The sequence below is a fragment of the Theropithecus gelada genome, chromosome 13 (assembly GCF_003255815.1).
Source record: "Theropithecus gelada isolate Dixy chromosome 13, Tgel_1.0, whole genome shotgun sequence".
NCBI lineage: Eukaryota > Metazoa > Chordata > Mammalia > Primates > Cercopithecidae > Theropithecus > Theropithecus gelada.
This window is the reverse complement of record NC_037681.1, coordinates 44,073,234-44,088,736: the sequence shown is the minus strand read 5'-3', so window position 1 is coordinate 44,088,736 and position 15,503 is coordinate 44,073,234. Positions and strand designations below refer to the sequence as shown.

At 36.8% G+C, this 15,503-nt stretch overlaps 1 protein-coding gene across 4 annotated transcripts in view; it reads left to right on the top strand.

Moving 5' to 3' along the window:
- Positions 1-15,217, top strand: part of ATAD2B (ATPase family, AAA domain containing 2B) — a 175,188-nt gene extending 159,971 nt beyond the window's left edge. For all 4 annotated transcript variants that reach the window (XM_025354788.1, XM_025354787.1, XM_025354786.1 and 1 more), the window contains 5 exons: positions 1,003-1,140; positions 5,796-6,479; positions 9,102-9,229; positions 9,568-9,696; positions 11,799-15,217. In XM_025354788.1, coding sequence (XP_025210573.1) covers positions 1,003-1,140; positions 5,796-6,479; positions 9,102-9,229; positions 9,568-9,696; positions 11,799-11,840 — 1,121 coding nt within the window. In that variant the 3' untranslated portion in view covers positions 11,841-15,217. The remainder of the gene's footprint in view (positions 1-1,002; positions 1,141-5,795; positions 6,480-9,101; positions 9,230-9,567; positions 9,697-11,798) is intronic.
- Positions 15,218-15,503: the final 286 nt, after the last annotated feature.

Below are 15,503 nucleotides of genomic sequence, written 5' to 3'. Positions count from 1 at the left end.
GATTTTTATGTTATATAAATTGTATCTCAGTAAAGCTGTTGGGGAACAAAAATGAAGTAGGAAGGGAGATAGAAGAGATTAATGTAAGTGATATGTAGCTGCAGGGATGGAGAGCACTGTGAAGTGAAGGAAGAGTAAAAACTGGCTGTGATATTGCTGGTTGAGTGACTTAGTAGATGCTAATACTCCCAATCTAGATAGGGAATATATAGGAATGAACTCTTTTGTTTTGTAGGGAAAGATAAACCAGTTATCTTTAATTTGATATATCTTTAGGAAATTCAGTTGGAGATATTAACTAAGGAGTTGTATATATAGATCAGAAGTTGTATATATGGATCAGAGATGTTTGGGCTAAAGATACAGATTTGAGAATTATTGTATAATAGTAATCAAACCTGAACACGATACTTTGTTGGGGAACGTGTAGATTAGAGTAAGAAGAAAAGTGGTTACAGAGAGAACCTGAAGAAAAACCAACTTAAGGACCACATAGAAGAAATAAATCTCTAGTGAAGAAAATTAAGATAGAATGATTAGTCTTAGGATTATAATGCAGGTCAACCAAACTGACTGCTGTGTGGTGCGACAGGAAGCAAATAGCATTTTGAAACAGTTCGTGGGAATGGGGTTTAGTGGCCCAGTAGACTGTTGTACATTCTAAGATGGCAGAGATCATGTTTTTGGATAATGTATAATCTTATTGTTCCACAGTCATAATAATGTAAAATGTGCCCCTTTGTGAATTAAAATGAATAAAAATAGGGCCCCTTTGGGCATTAAGGGTAAACATGGCCTGCCAGATTGTTTGATTTTTATGATTTTGTATCTAAGTTTCTTACCCATCTTAAAACAAAAGACACTGCTTTCATTGGAATTGCAAACTGCCCAAGTATAACTAATGACTTTAAAACTCAGTTTTGTATTTGAGATTTTTTTAAAACCTTTTGGTTTATGTAGCTGGGAATATTTAAAGAGGTATTGCTTATCTTCTGCTTGCAGGCTTATCAATAACATCAGAACAAATAAATCCTCATAGTACTGGAGCTCGGAAGACAGAAACTAGAGTTGAAGAGGCATTTCGGCACAAACAAAGAAATCCAATGGATGTCTGGCACAACTCTGCAAATAAATGTGCATGTGAGTATTTGAGCTCATGTTATCCAGTAGTGAGAACAACTGAGAATGATGTAGATATGTTAGGAATTTGGTACAAACCAAAGTGCTGCTGTTTTCCCACAGCTCTTTTAATCTCTTTTCAGAGGTGAAGAAGAGCTTGTGGGGTAAATGCTGAATCAGAAATATATTTCTTTAACTCTATTTGATGTTTTCTATCCCTATTCAATATTATTTGCTATGACAGTTGGACTAGGCTTGAATATTTTCAGTTTTAAACTTTAGTTTTCGGATAGCTATGTGGAGCCAGTAGAATTTTTATCCGCCCCTGTCCTTATCCTCCACTCCTCCTTTTTTTTTGAGATGGAGTCTGGCTCTGTCGCCCAGGCTGGAGTGCAGTGGCGCGATCTTGGCTCACTGCAAGCTCCGCCGCCTCCTGAGTTCACGCCTTTCTCCTGCCTCAGCCTCCCTAGAAGCTGGGACTACAGGCGCCTGCCACCACGCCCGGCTAATTTTTTTGTATTTTTAGTAGAGACGGGGTTTCACCGTGTTCGCCAGGATGGTCTTGATCTCCTGACCTCGTAATCTGCCCGCCTCGGCCTCCCAAAGTGCTGGGATTACAGGCGTGAGCCACCGCGCCTGGCCCCTCCACTCCTTCTTGTACACAATGCAGGATGTTCTCCTTAGGGTGGGAAATGGACACTCCTGCGTGTGGGTGTGTCTTATCTGGCAGCAGGAAATTTATTTTTCTGAGAGACTACTTTGTGTTCAGTGTGAAAAATTGGCACAGCCTTCTTTGTAGTTTTTGTGAGATGTATTTAACGGGAAAATTCGGAGATTTTTTGTACTCATTCAGCGTCTTTCTAATAGCGTCCTTCTGTTTCACTGAAGATAGCCTTCCTTGGAAGATACATGCTGTTATTCTGGTATAAAGGTGATAATCCAGGTTAAGTTCCCTTATCCAAAATGCTTGGGACCCACAAGTGTTTTGGATTTTGTATTTTTTTGGATTTTGGAATATTTGCATTGTACTTAACCGGTTCAGCATCCCTAATCCAAAAATCAGATATCTGAAATGCTCTAATGAGCAATTACTTTGAACGACATGTCAGTGCTCAAAAAGTGTTGGATTTTGGATACGCAACCTGTACTATGTCAGTAAAGCTAGCTATAATATGTGGCATTGAATTTGAATGAATAAACTGTACCCGTCTTTTTAAAGCTTGTCCCCTTTTGGTAAGTGGCATTTGTATGTGAGAAAGTTTGAGAAAGGACTTAACGATGCCATGAAACTGATTAAGCCTGTTTGGCCTAGTTGTATTTCAGATCATGACTTGGATTGTGTAGCATAGTACTTACTCTCTTTAAACTTTGAAATTCTTTCCATTCTATGCATCTGCTACAAATATTGATGAATGAAAATGCATTGAATATTCACTTTAAGAAGTTTTAAGTGCCTTTAAATATTTTAAAAACTGTTTGAATCTACAAATATGAGTTTTGTTTTCTCTTACCAGTAGATGGCATATGTGACCCATCATTTTTCTGTTTTACATTAACTTAAATAATAAATCTGAATGTCCCTAAGGCATAGTTGCTTTCCTAAGGCCTTGGTTTTGGAAACAAACTCAGTGATGCTATAAAAAATTGACTCTAAAGATCGTGTCTCTAAATGGACTTTTCACACAGAGCACCCTGATGAAGGAAGTGGGTGTGGATGTGTGTGTATGTGTGTGTATGTGTGCATGTGTGTGTTTATGTGTATATATATAATTATTTGTTTTTTCTTGAGACAGAGTCTCTCTCTGTTGCCCTGGCTGGAGTGCAGTGGCACAGTCTTACCTCACTGCAACCTCCGCCTCCTTGGGTTCAAGCAATTCTCCCACCTCAGCTTCCCAAGTGACTGGGACTACAGGCACCCATCACCACCCCTGGCTTATTTTTTGTATTTTTAGTAGAGATGGGGTTTCACCATGTTGGTCAGGCAGGTCTCAAACTCCTGACTTCAAGTGATCCGCCTGCCTTGGCCTCCCAAAGCTCTGGGAGTACAGGCGTGAGCCACCGTGCCTAGCTGGAAATGATATATTAAGCATTAGGTCCACAAATACTCGTATATACTCTTGCCACATGCCAGGTACTGTGAAGATACATCAGTGACTAAAACAAAAATCTCTTCTTTTTTTTTTTTTTTTTTTTTTTTTTTTTTTTTTTTTTTTTGAGACGGAGTCTCGCGCTGTGTCACCCAGGCTGGAGTGCAGTGGCGCGATCTCGGCTCACTGCAAGCTCCGCCTCCCAGGTTCAGGCCATTCTCCTGCCTCAGCCTCCGAGTAGCTGGGACTACAGGCGCCCGCCACCACGCCCGGCTAGTTTTTTGTATTTTTAGTAGAGACGGGGTTTCACCATGTTAGCCAGGATGGTCTCGATCTCCTGACCTCGTGATCCGCCCGCCTCGGCCTCCCAAAGTGCTGGGATTACAGGCTTGAGCCACCGCGCCCGGCCCAAAAATCTCTTCTTGTGGAGCTAATGTGATCTGTTTCTCTTACTTTGCCAAAATTATACCAATCATTAGAAATAATTATGTAAGGAAGAGAAAAATACCTCTAGTCCTACTTCCCAAAGATTAAGAACATTTTCTCTTACATATTAGCCAGGATGAAAGCATCCTGGAGTAACTTGCTTCAGTGGGGCTCCCAGCCTTTGCTTATGTACTGCATGTCAGGTAGTTGAGGTGACTCTTGATTGAGCAGAGTTCAGCTTCATTTTGCTCTAGTTTCATGGCTTAGGAAAGAAAAAGGGGACCTATTGTACTTTCAGTTACATGGTTGGAGAATAAGAGAGGTTACAGTGTCAGGAATGGCCTATCGGGTGGTAAAAACCTAATACTCTTAACTTTCAGAGTCAGAGCAAGCTGAATGCTTTTTATTTTTTATATGGACTAGATTAGTTTTTCTTCTAGCTAATGGGATGTTTACAAATGCCTATCACCTGAGCCTGTGTACCGGATTTTAACAGTAGATTAATACAGAAATTTTCTTCTCTATGATAATTACCCTGTAACTTTAAATTATATAAATAGAAATAAATAGGGGAAAAGAATGAAGAGTTAGTGCTAACAGGATTACAGTTTTGAAGGAAAAATACATGTTGAGCCAAATGACTAAATAAGAGAAACCTTTAGAAGATACATTCTTAGGTAAGAAAGGAGTAATATTTATAAATAAATTTATCCATTTCTTGTGAATTTACAAAGATGCAGCAGGGATTAAAGATGAAAGGATAAAAGAAGTATGTAAATACGCTATATACTGTTGATAGATTCTAAATTCATATTAAGCAGTGTGAATATAAGAAATAAGGGTTGTCATTAAAAGACTATATTCCTTTCTGTCTCTATAAAGCAATTTTTAAATTACAGATTAAACAGCCTACAGTTAATGATTTCATATTTATATTTTCTTTAAAAAATATCTTTGCCCAGGAAGCTTTTCAGCTTTGATGTATTAAACATATATAGTCTTTTTTTAAAGTTAAAATTATTACGTTTATAACCACAGAAAAAATGAATATTTTTATTCTCTGATACTTTCAACAAACTAGTATTTAGAATTTGGGGTGCGATACCAGAAGTGATTCAGCTCTAGCTTAAGTGGTTTGCTTTAATAATTTTTATATTTAAGTGTTCTGAAGAACACTTAACTGTATATGCAAGTGTCCCAAATTATAAAATAAAAGTTAACTTTTTGTTTATTTAAGGGACAGTGAGCTAGACTTGCTTAACCATCTACCTCAATTTGATACATATGTGAGAAATTAAAAATTCCAGGGTCCATTAACACCTGGAGGCCCCAGCTGCCTACTCATAAAGCTCAGGATAGTTTCGAGCATCTAAGCGTATAGTCCTTACAACTTTTGTAGGCCTCCCTTTTCACATAAGTGACCAAGTATTTATTTTCAATGTTTTGTTTATGTTGTTCTTGTTGCCTTGATAGCAGAGGGCTTAGTTTTCCTACATATTCTCATATAACTTTGCAAGAAATTGATGCCGCTGGGTGAACTGTTTGTGCTAGAAGAGATTAACAGTTGGTTCACCAAATTGTCCAAATAACCTTCATAAGGCATCTGTCCATGGTCATACTTAACTTTGAGTGATTCCTTTTTCTGAAAGGAGAGGTTTCTTTGTGAGGATACCTTTAACTGTTCTCTTATGCTGTATTGAATCATGTCTTTATTTTCTTTCATGATTTAGGAGCTACCTTTTGCTAGCAAAAACATCCACCTTCCTGGTGGAAATCCAGGGCTTTGACCCCATACTTTCTGGCAGCCTGGTAATGTGGTCATTCTTTAAATGTGTATATTACATGTATGGCTTCTGGATGTTGAAAATTAGGAACAATTGTAAAGTAGGATCTAGGATAGTAGAATAGATTAGTGCTGAATAAACTCATAACAGGAAATACATTCAAAAATGTTTTATTCTGTAGAGTTCATCCCTGACTTCATATCCATTCCATTTGTAGGTTGCAAGGATTAGTCAGCATGAATGTTAAGAGCTAAGTAGTTTTTGTTTGTAAGTTCATCAGCATGGGTTTACTTTCTTTTGGGTCCTGTTTAATAAACGTATGTAAAATTGGTATTGCATTCCAAGTTCTACATATCTTTTTTCCTTCCTTGTAAAACAGTTCGGGTTCGGAGAAAATCAAGGCGGCGATCACAGTGGGGTAAAGGAATTATTAAGAAAAGGAAAGTTAATAATTTAAAAAAAGATGAAGAAGACACCAAATTTGCAGACTATGAGAACCATACGGAGGACAGGAAATTATTAGAGAATGGAGAGTTTGAGGTAAGCACTGACTGCCATGAGGAAAATGGAGAAGAGACTGGAGACTTATCTATGACCAATGACGAATCATCCTGTGACATCATGGACATGGACCAGGGGCAGAGGCTTAACAATGGAGCAGGCACAAAAGAGAACTTTGCCTCTACTGAGGAGGAAAGTTCAAATGAATCTCTACTCGTCAACAGCAGCAGTTCCTTAAACCCGGAGCAGACCTCCAGGAAAGAGACTTTCCTTAAAGGAAATTGTCTAAATGGTGAGGCTTCCACTGACAGTTTTGAAGGAATACCAGTTCTGGAATGTCAGAATGGCAAGCTTGAAGTAGTTTCTTTCTGTGATAGTGGAGATAAATGTAGTTCTGAACAAAAGATTCTTCTGGAGGACCAGTCAAAAGAAAAACCAGAAACTTCGATTGAAAATCATGGAGATGATCCTGAGAAACTAGAGGCACTGGAATGTAGCAATAATGAGAAGTTAGAACCTGGCCCTGATGTGGAGGTTAAAGATGCAGAACTGGATAAAGAAGGTAGAGCTAATATTTGAAAAATCTTCTGAAGGTTTAAACTCCAGAGTTAATTCATTGCGTATTTTATCTAGTTCCCAGTAGTAATAGTTGATGAATAATTATACCCCTCTGAGAATCTGTTAAAGTTTTCATCCTGTTCTCTAGAAAAGCGCGCGCGTGCACACACACACACACACACACACACACACAGGCATGCACCAAATTTCACTGTAAGTTTCAGGGGGTGTATCGTTTCGAATGCATTGCTTTACTGGCCACTTACTCTTCTGCCTCCTGCCTGATTATCACCCCTAGCCTCAGGGATTTATGACTGAAAGCTACGTAAATCCACAGGTGTTAAGAAGATGGAATTCCAAGAAGAATTATTGGCATGGGCTGGGTGTGGGCAGAGAAGACTTGGTCATAATAGCAGTATGATATATTCGGAGGAGTAATATAGACCTAGATTAAATTACCACTCTTGTTCATTATAATCATGTGACTTTGAGCTCATTATTTACACTCTCCAAGCCTATTTATTCAACTTTAGAATGGTGGTGTTGCAGGGATTAAATAAATCGTGTATTTTAATTGCCTCTCGTGGTAACTGGCACATACTAAGGTATATTCATTCCAGGCAGTCATTGTTAGTTGAATCCAAGGGCCGTTCAGTCTAAAAGCCTTCATTGCTTTATAAGTCCAGTAGTGGAGTAAAGAAGCAGAGCACCATTGTCAAGTTTACCTTGTTCTCAGGGAATCAGAGTGCTCTCCCAGCTTCTGACTTCTTATGGCTACATGATTCATTTAAGAAGCAGCAGAAAGAGGGAGTTAAGGTTTTCTAGCCTGTCTTTGTTTATCATTATTCTTTAGCCCATAGCAGGGTCTGGGGTGAGTTGCTATCTAACCTGCTCAATATACATTTCCTTCCTGGATAGGTACTATTATAGGAGGCTATCTTGAAATTGTATTATTTTCTCTAAATTGTGTGGAGTGAAGTGCACAGCTACAGCCTGGGATTTGGGCTATGTGGGAAAGGTTTTTTTTTTTTTTTTTCTCCTGCCAGTATTTTAAGTCCTTTCGCAGAGTTAGGAAGCAGGAAAATATTCAAAGTCTAAGAATTCCTTTAATGGATAAAGAGAAATTTACTGTTCTTAAATGCCACCTGTTAAACATTTATCTTATTCTTCAATATTTAATACTAAAATAGTTTTCAGAGTGGTATTCATTCTGGGCTATCAGATAGACAGAACTTTAAAAATATGTTAAAGCTAGGGTTAAGTAATGAATATAACAGCATGGGAAAAGTAGAGAAGGAATCTGGTATGAGACCAAATGGGTGAGGATAGAGGAGTCTTTTTTAATGCTGATTTCTATGAGATTTCCATAAGCGTGCTGAAAAAGGCTTAAATTAACATTGTGTTCAGTTGGTGATCTAAAAACTGTAAAGATAATTGTGTAAAAGTTTGACCTGAAACTTTCATTTGGAATTATCAGGACAGTATCCTAATCTGAGTTTTCAGGCCTCTAGAAGTCCATGGATGTAGTAATGAGGATCAATATGGTTTTAACAAAACTCCTAGCATATGGTAATTGAACTATGAAGTCTTTCACATTAAAGGCAGCCTGAAATATAAAATTTCTCTGATATATCATGATACATGTTTTTGAAGGTAATACTTTGGTTCTTTTGCTGTTTGTTTTATAAAGCAGGCATTGAGAAGGAGGAGGAGTTTAAAGACTTGGGTGTAAGAAATAAGAGGACTAATGTAGAATGGAGGCAGGTCCCTGCATTGGGACACTTAATAAATATGTTCTCCTTAGTGTCCCTGACATGGGCCGCATCCTGTATGAAATTCTGAAACAGTCCAAGTTTGTCTTTGTGTTCCTTCCCCTCCCTCACCCTCCTCTTAAGAGTAGTCCTACTTAGGGGAGCACAGGGCTCCATGGTCTACCCCTCAGAGTGCCTTGGTCCATGAAATTATGCTTAGCCACCTTAAAATTTCTGTTTGTTTAGTGTGGCTGGTCTCAGCAAAATGTTAGAAGGAAAGTAATTAGATTATACTGATTTACTCTAAGGTAGGAAAGAACACCAGCCCTTTTACACTTTTAATGGGTTTATATTTTTAAGAAAAAAATGGTAAACTTTGGATCAATTTCTAATAGAATTTTAGGCAGTGTAACATATAAGAAATTTCAGGCAATGTTTTAGGTTGGGAGGCAAATATGTAGACAGGTGGGCCCCACTTTTGTTAGTATCTGCTTTTCTAGGTTGCTTCCCTTCTTCTGGTTCTGAAAGCTCCCAATTGTAAAATGATAGCTGTCGTAGAGTGAAGGCTGTTTGTAAGTCAGTGCTTAGAGGTGAAGATTGCTTTTATCTTCCTTTTAATGGATATGCTTATTAAGTGGTATTCTAGTGTGAGTTGACTTTTTAAGTTGTAGCTTAGTTTTCTTTAATTTGGGTTACTTAGTCTTACCAATAAAAAAAAAATCTACCACATTGGGTTGCTTTAAAAAACATCACTTAAGAATACACCCTTCCTCATTCCAAAAGGGATTTGTGGTAGGTAAAAGAATTTATAGCTGCTTAAGACTGATTTTTCTTAACTTTTACTTGCTGCAGTGTATTTTTTGTCTCAATTGTAGGTGCTTCTAAAGTAAAGAAATACCGTAAATTAATTTTAGAGCAGGCAAAAACGACAAGTCTGGAACTGGTTCCAGAAGAGCCATCTGAGCCTGTGCCTCCTCTTATAGTTGATCGTGAGAGATTGAAGGTAAGCTTAGCTATTCCCAGTCAGTTTTAAATGAATGGACGGAGATTTGAATGTATTTGTAGGCAATTGAATAAAACTAGTTTTCCTGCTTTAACCCTGAAATATAAATGCCTCAGAGCTTCTAGTAAAAAAGAGTTACGTGTATTTTAAGGAGTTGAAAGATACGGGAATAGTCCAAGATATTCTAAGGGAATAATTTTAAGCCCTCGAATCTTTTAATTTCATGTTCACGGTTACATCCTAGCTTTATGGTGTTTATTGACTGGCCATTTGAATATACAATTTCAGTTTGACCAGTGAAATCAAATTACATTTTATTCTCTTCTATTTTTTCTTAGAAATTGCTTGATTTGTTGGTGGATAAAAGCAACAATCTGGCAGTTGATCAGCTTGAGAGACTATATTCTCTTCTTAGTCAGTGCATCTACCGTCATCGTAAAGATTATGACAAATCACAACTTGTAGAGGTAAGTGTTCAGTTTATCTGTAGAATAAACAAATATTTGCTTTTACTTGTTCCAAAGAAAAGAGAAAAAAAAGTTATTTTGCCTACATCTATGTCTTTCACCAAGTAACTGAAAAATGTTTTGAAGATTTAAGACAAGAATCTTTAAGAGTTACAGTTTGAAGAATAAAGCCTTTCTGTACCATTTTGTCTCTGGAAAGAAGTAATCTGGGGTTCCTTTTTTTTTTTTTTGTCAAAACACAGACATCCATGGTTCTGGGTTGGTAAATATGGAGAAGTAGTATGTCACAGTTCTTTCCCTACTTGCTTATAACTGACATGCCAACTGAGCCTATCACTTGGGCTTGTTGGATGTGGTCATGGCCACACACTCCTTATCACTGCTTTCTAGGTAGCCACTGCCAATGTAAAGGCATTGGCATGGGCAGTGAGACCTATTTGCCATTAATGGTTGGAAGATAACTCAAAAGTCATCTTATTTTAGTTAAATCTAGTCCTGTAAATTAGCCATATGAAGAAGTGACTGTCCTTTTGCTTAGATACTTTTAGAGATGAGGCATTCCCTTTCTAGATAACTCTGAACCAAGGGAACTTCTTCCCATATAAGTATGAGCTTATATCTTTGTTTATATAAGTTCCATCATTAAACCACACTTCTGCCTTTTCAGGTCATCTGAGCAAATGTAATCACTCATCTACTCACAAAATGGCTAAATGACTTAATTCAGCTCTCTTTGTTGATTTTCCTGTTTGTTTGTTTATCTGGGGAGTCTATCTATTAAATGTTTATCGAGTACCTGCAGTGCCAGATGCTGTGCTGGGTGTTTCGAATGCAAAAAATGAGGAAGACAAAGTCTCTGCTCTCAAAGAATATTTTTAGTATATTAAAGATGTATATGTAAAGGATATAGTTATTTCTCATGTGTAATTTTCTTTTCTTATTTGGCAGTATATGATAAAACATTTAGCAGGAGTGATTTTTGTTGACCACATGGAAGAACTTGTTGATCAGATGATGATCTGTTAATACAGCCTATTAGTTCTTCAGAGATGTAGAATAGAATTTCTTTGGAACTGTTTAAAGGGAAGGAAAAAGTGCAAGTGTCTTAGATGTATTTGACATTTGCCCACCTGAGTAAAATGTGCGGGGTAGAGTTCTTCACAATTTTTTAAAATTCTAGAACTTCTTTGTTCATATGGTTGCAGTTTTATTAGCTTGAATGCATTAAATACTCGTCACCAGTGAAACATCTCAGTGTGGAACCCTAATAATCTAGAGGCCTAGTTTAGGGAGGGAAGGGATTGATAACAGAATCAGCAGTGAGTGGCTTTCATGGTGGTGGTGATGGAAGCCACTCATTCTGGCTTTTTTTTTAACCCTGTCTTTTCAGCTCTGGTTGGAGTAAATGGAAGTGGGAACACAATGCATTCTGCTTTTTGCCATAAGTTTCGCTATACTGAATGCGTTCATTTTGCTTTGGGAGTTCGTGAAATATAATGAGGAAGGAAGGGCTCAGCCTCCGGAGTGAGGCTGCCTGTATTCAAATCCTGACTGCCACCTGTTAGCTGTCAAATTATTTATCCCCTCTGTGCCTCTGTTTCTTTGTCTGTAAAATGGGCCTCATAGTAATACCTATGTTCAACCTTCAATGTTATGGGAGTTAAAACTATATATATAAATTATATATATATATGCATACATATAAATACAAATATTTACTTATATTTATGTATTTTATATATAGAAATTTCTTAGTAAGTATCTGGTGTAATAAGTTACTCATTGAGTGTTGCTATCATCATCCTTATATTCATATTATTCATATCCTACCTCATACTGATACTACTGGCATAATAAGTTAGTTATTTGTTGAGTGTGACCATCATCATCATCCTTATTGGCCTAAATATAAAATAGGAGGTACTTGGAAGTGTCTAGGGGAGATAGTCTTAATTAGCTATGGTATTGTAATCAGGGAAATATTCAAAGTTTAACCTGTATCTCAAATTCATTCCCTAAAAATTTAAAGTGAATTCTTCCATAATGAGGAACACTTTTGTCTTTCCCTTAATAGATAACATGCATTTTTTTTCCTTTTATAGGAGATGGAAAGAACAGTTCATATGTTTGAGACATTCCTATGAACTTTTCAAGATGAGTGGTTTATCCTCTCCAATCTGCTCCTGACAGAGCAGTCTTCTGAGCCATTCAATTTCAAATTGCACCAATTACGTGCAGAGCCTTGGTGTAAAGTGCTCTCTCACTCATTCTTTTTCTCTGTTGAATTTGGTGCTATTGTCTCAGGTACCTGAAACCAACCAGCCTACAAGAACCAAACAGAACTTCAGAAACATGTTGTATTTTCCACAAATAAAAAATACAACCCCACAGCTTGGAGATTTTGGTGCTACAGAAACTGCTCTCGCTTCTGCTCCTCTTTTTGTGCACTCTCTTTTGGAGACTCCTCTCTTAGGGAGCAGACCAGCAAACAGGAGGAAACTGGATGGGGCAGTTCTAACTGTGTTGAATTGTTTAAACAGTGGGCAACTTTTTTTTTCCCCTCCATTTTATCCCTTTAATCATATTTTTCCCCCATCTGGGTAATGGACTGAAACCTGTTTTAGAGTTGGCTATGGTCTATTCTGGTGGGAAGCTGAAGAAACTGGATGAAATTAGGTCAGGCTCTTTAGAACTGCCTTTAACGTGCCTTTTTATTCATTTGAGGAAGATAAGGCTAAAAGGATGGGCTGTTTGAAGCAAATAAATTAGAAATCTTTCTTTGGTCACCACCTTGAAAATAAGTTTTGATACTGTATGTCATTAAGAGACAACCAGTGTTTAGGTATGAAATGCCTGTCTTATTCTCAAAGCTCAATCAAGACACCCAGTAAGCCACATAATATACTAAAATGGTAAGTTTTCTTGTAAGATCTGTTTTGGTTTAAGAAACATGTAATAACAACAATGAATAATACACAGGCCACACACAAAAAAACAAAAAACAAAACACACGTTTTGGTATTGCTGACATGATGAGTAGAAAATAAATAGATAGTGGCCATTCTTTCTTCTGTCAGTGGCAATTTAATAGTTACTCATGTTTGAGTTCCCAGAGAAAAATGGTTTTCATATGTAGTAAATTGTTATTTTTGTTTTAAAGCCAGGACTTGCCAAATGGACAGAAAAGAGAGGAATTCGTCAGAAGCTCCATAAAATTCATTTTCTGTATGCTTAATTGCAAGTGAGCTCTGGTATGGTCCTTGAATAACAGTATTAATGTTTAAATCCCATCTCCTAAGCTTACCTTCACAACTCTTCATTTTGATTGGAAACCATTTTGAATCTTGTTGAGTGATTTCTGTGAATTGTACGTATCCGAAATTAATTATGGGTTACTAGTTTTACAAAAAACTTTCTACAGATTTGGAGACACAGTCTAGGCAGTTGCAAAGAGGCAAAGGGTGCAGTGACTTTTTTTATCAGATGATTTTTAAACAAAAAGATAGAAAATTTTGCCGACAAGTTGGCTTGATAGCTTCATTCATTGTAGCCGTTAGCTGCAGGTGTGTCTTTCCAATATATGCAACACATGTAGTTTGGGTTTTAATTAGGGCAAATGGTCTTGGACTACTGCAGAGATTCTGAGCTACCTCAGCTTTTTGTATTTTAGTTACCAACAGTGTTTACAGAGTCCTGTAATCACTTTGCCACCGTTTACATCCTGAAGCTAAGGTACTTGTCTCCTTGTCTCTGGCTCTTTGTAGTGTGCAGAAAGCATACTTTGGCCGTAGCCTACTGCAGTAATCCAAAGTGCTTCTTTGCATTTACATTTACATCTAATGCCTTCTAATTCTAGCTTAATTTTTTTTTAAATGCCACGTGTTTTCTTTGTACCTAGTCTGTGAAGTTTCTGTAATATCCAGTTAGTCATGTAAGTCAAGATGCTACCCATGTAGACACACTGTATTTTTAAGGTGGGCAAGTGCGATTAACGATGAACAATTTTAAAGGGGAGGTTATTTGAAACCTCTAATTTGATTATTGGGAGGATTTTCATGCTTTCTTTAGTATTTATTACCATCATACCGATTCAGACTATTTTATTGTCTAATACATTAGCATTTTGTATTTTGATGGAAATTGTTACAGAATTTAAAGATTTGATGAAATAAGATGTAGCAGATTTTTTGTAGCAAGTTTCTGGTAAAAGGGTTTTTTGCAAGTCTCAGGTTCTTGCTGCACTATTTTTTTTTAAATATTTATTCCAGTTATTCTAATTCAGAAGCATTCTTTTCAAGTAACAGCAGCACTTGTGAAAGGAAAAAAAACGCACACGTTTCTTATTAGGTTACTAAATTTGTACAATTAATTAAGATTTTAGCCATCAGTGAGTTTGACAAGGGAAATGTATTTATTTTCAGCATTAAAATGCTTCCAAAAGATCAAGTTGCTTTTGTTTGTTTTTTTAACTGTAATGTAGTTGGAGAAATCGGAGGCAACCTCAGTATAGGAACTGCCACTTTGAACAGTTTAGTTCTTAAAGAAAAAGTCAGTCTAATGCCAAGGGGAGAACAATGAGCTGAAATTGTACCAACTCCTCTGGCCCTCTTTCCCTCAATTAAAAAAACACACTTACCAGTTTTGCTTATTTTACAGATATCTGGTGGTTCTATAGTTTAAAGCAGCTTGTGAAATTATCTAAGTGGACTCAATTTTGTTTACCTTTCTGTAAGTTCTTCATTTTTGCTGTATAGCATTGGCAAAAATATGTACAAATTGACCTCTGTTCTTATTTCCTATTGTGAGCATTATAAATGATAAGCTCCTATGTAAAACCTTGCTCTCAGATGAGTAAAATATGTATCACAGCATAGCTCAGCAATAGTTCATGCTCAGCTGTGGGGACCCTGGGAGCTTTTTGAAGATGATGGAACCGCACTAGGGTTGAAACTGATGGCTGTGGAGTTAATTGTGTTTTCGAGCTTGAATCTCACCTGTGATTTTTTTTTTTTTAATGTTGTTTCATGACTTGATTTTTCTCATAAGCCAATGTATTTGTAGGTTTACTGGATTTTATTTTTAGGGAGTGGGTAATTTCTTCCCATTTTTGATTAAGTTGGTTCAGCTATGGTGCTATTCAGTAGGTATCTTCAGTGTCAGGTCCCGTAGCTGAATGCCATTGTTATTATAATTATTATTTGTAATCACATTGTAAGCTTGAATTTGGGCTTGTACCTGCATCTTTTGTATTCTGTACATCTGGTTACTTAGACTTTGGGAGTCCCATTTGGTTTCAGTCATGTATGTCTACTTTGTAGTTTAAGTAGACTTCATCAACTATGGTCTATTTTGGGTTTGTAGTTTTAATTTAGAATTGTGTTAAATTGATGTTTTGCATTTGACTTCATTTTACGTTAGTTGAAGTAAATTATTTAATTTTTGAATTCTGGAATTTGAACATTTACTGTAATTTGTAATATAACTGCTGTGAAATACTTGAATAAAGATGACAAGAAAAACATGTCTTTCTTTAGCTTAATTATGATCACTGTTGGCTACAAATGCAGTGCTACTTTTCTAGCCGATTTAGACTGTTTTACAGAGAGGCATATTGCTGTTTATTAAGCACCCACAAAGTCGTGTTATATGTTCCTTTTAGATTTTAAGTACCCCTCACGATTTTTTAGCTGAAAGCTTTTTATGTTGAGAAAGTATGGTTTTACTTTTAGTTGAAGATTGTCTAAAATACATTGTGTAGAAGCAAATGGATTTCTTCTGAGATTTGTTTTTCTAACTGAAAGACTATA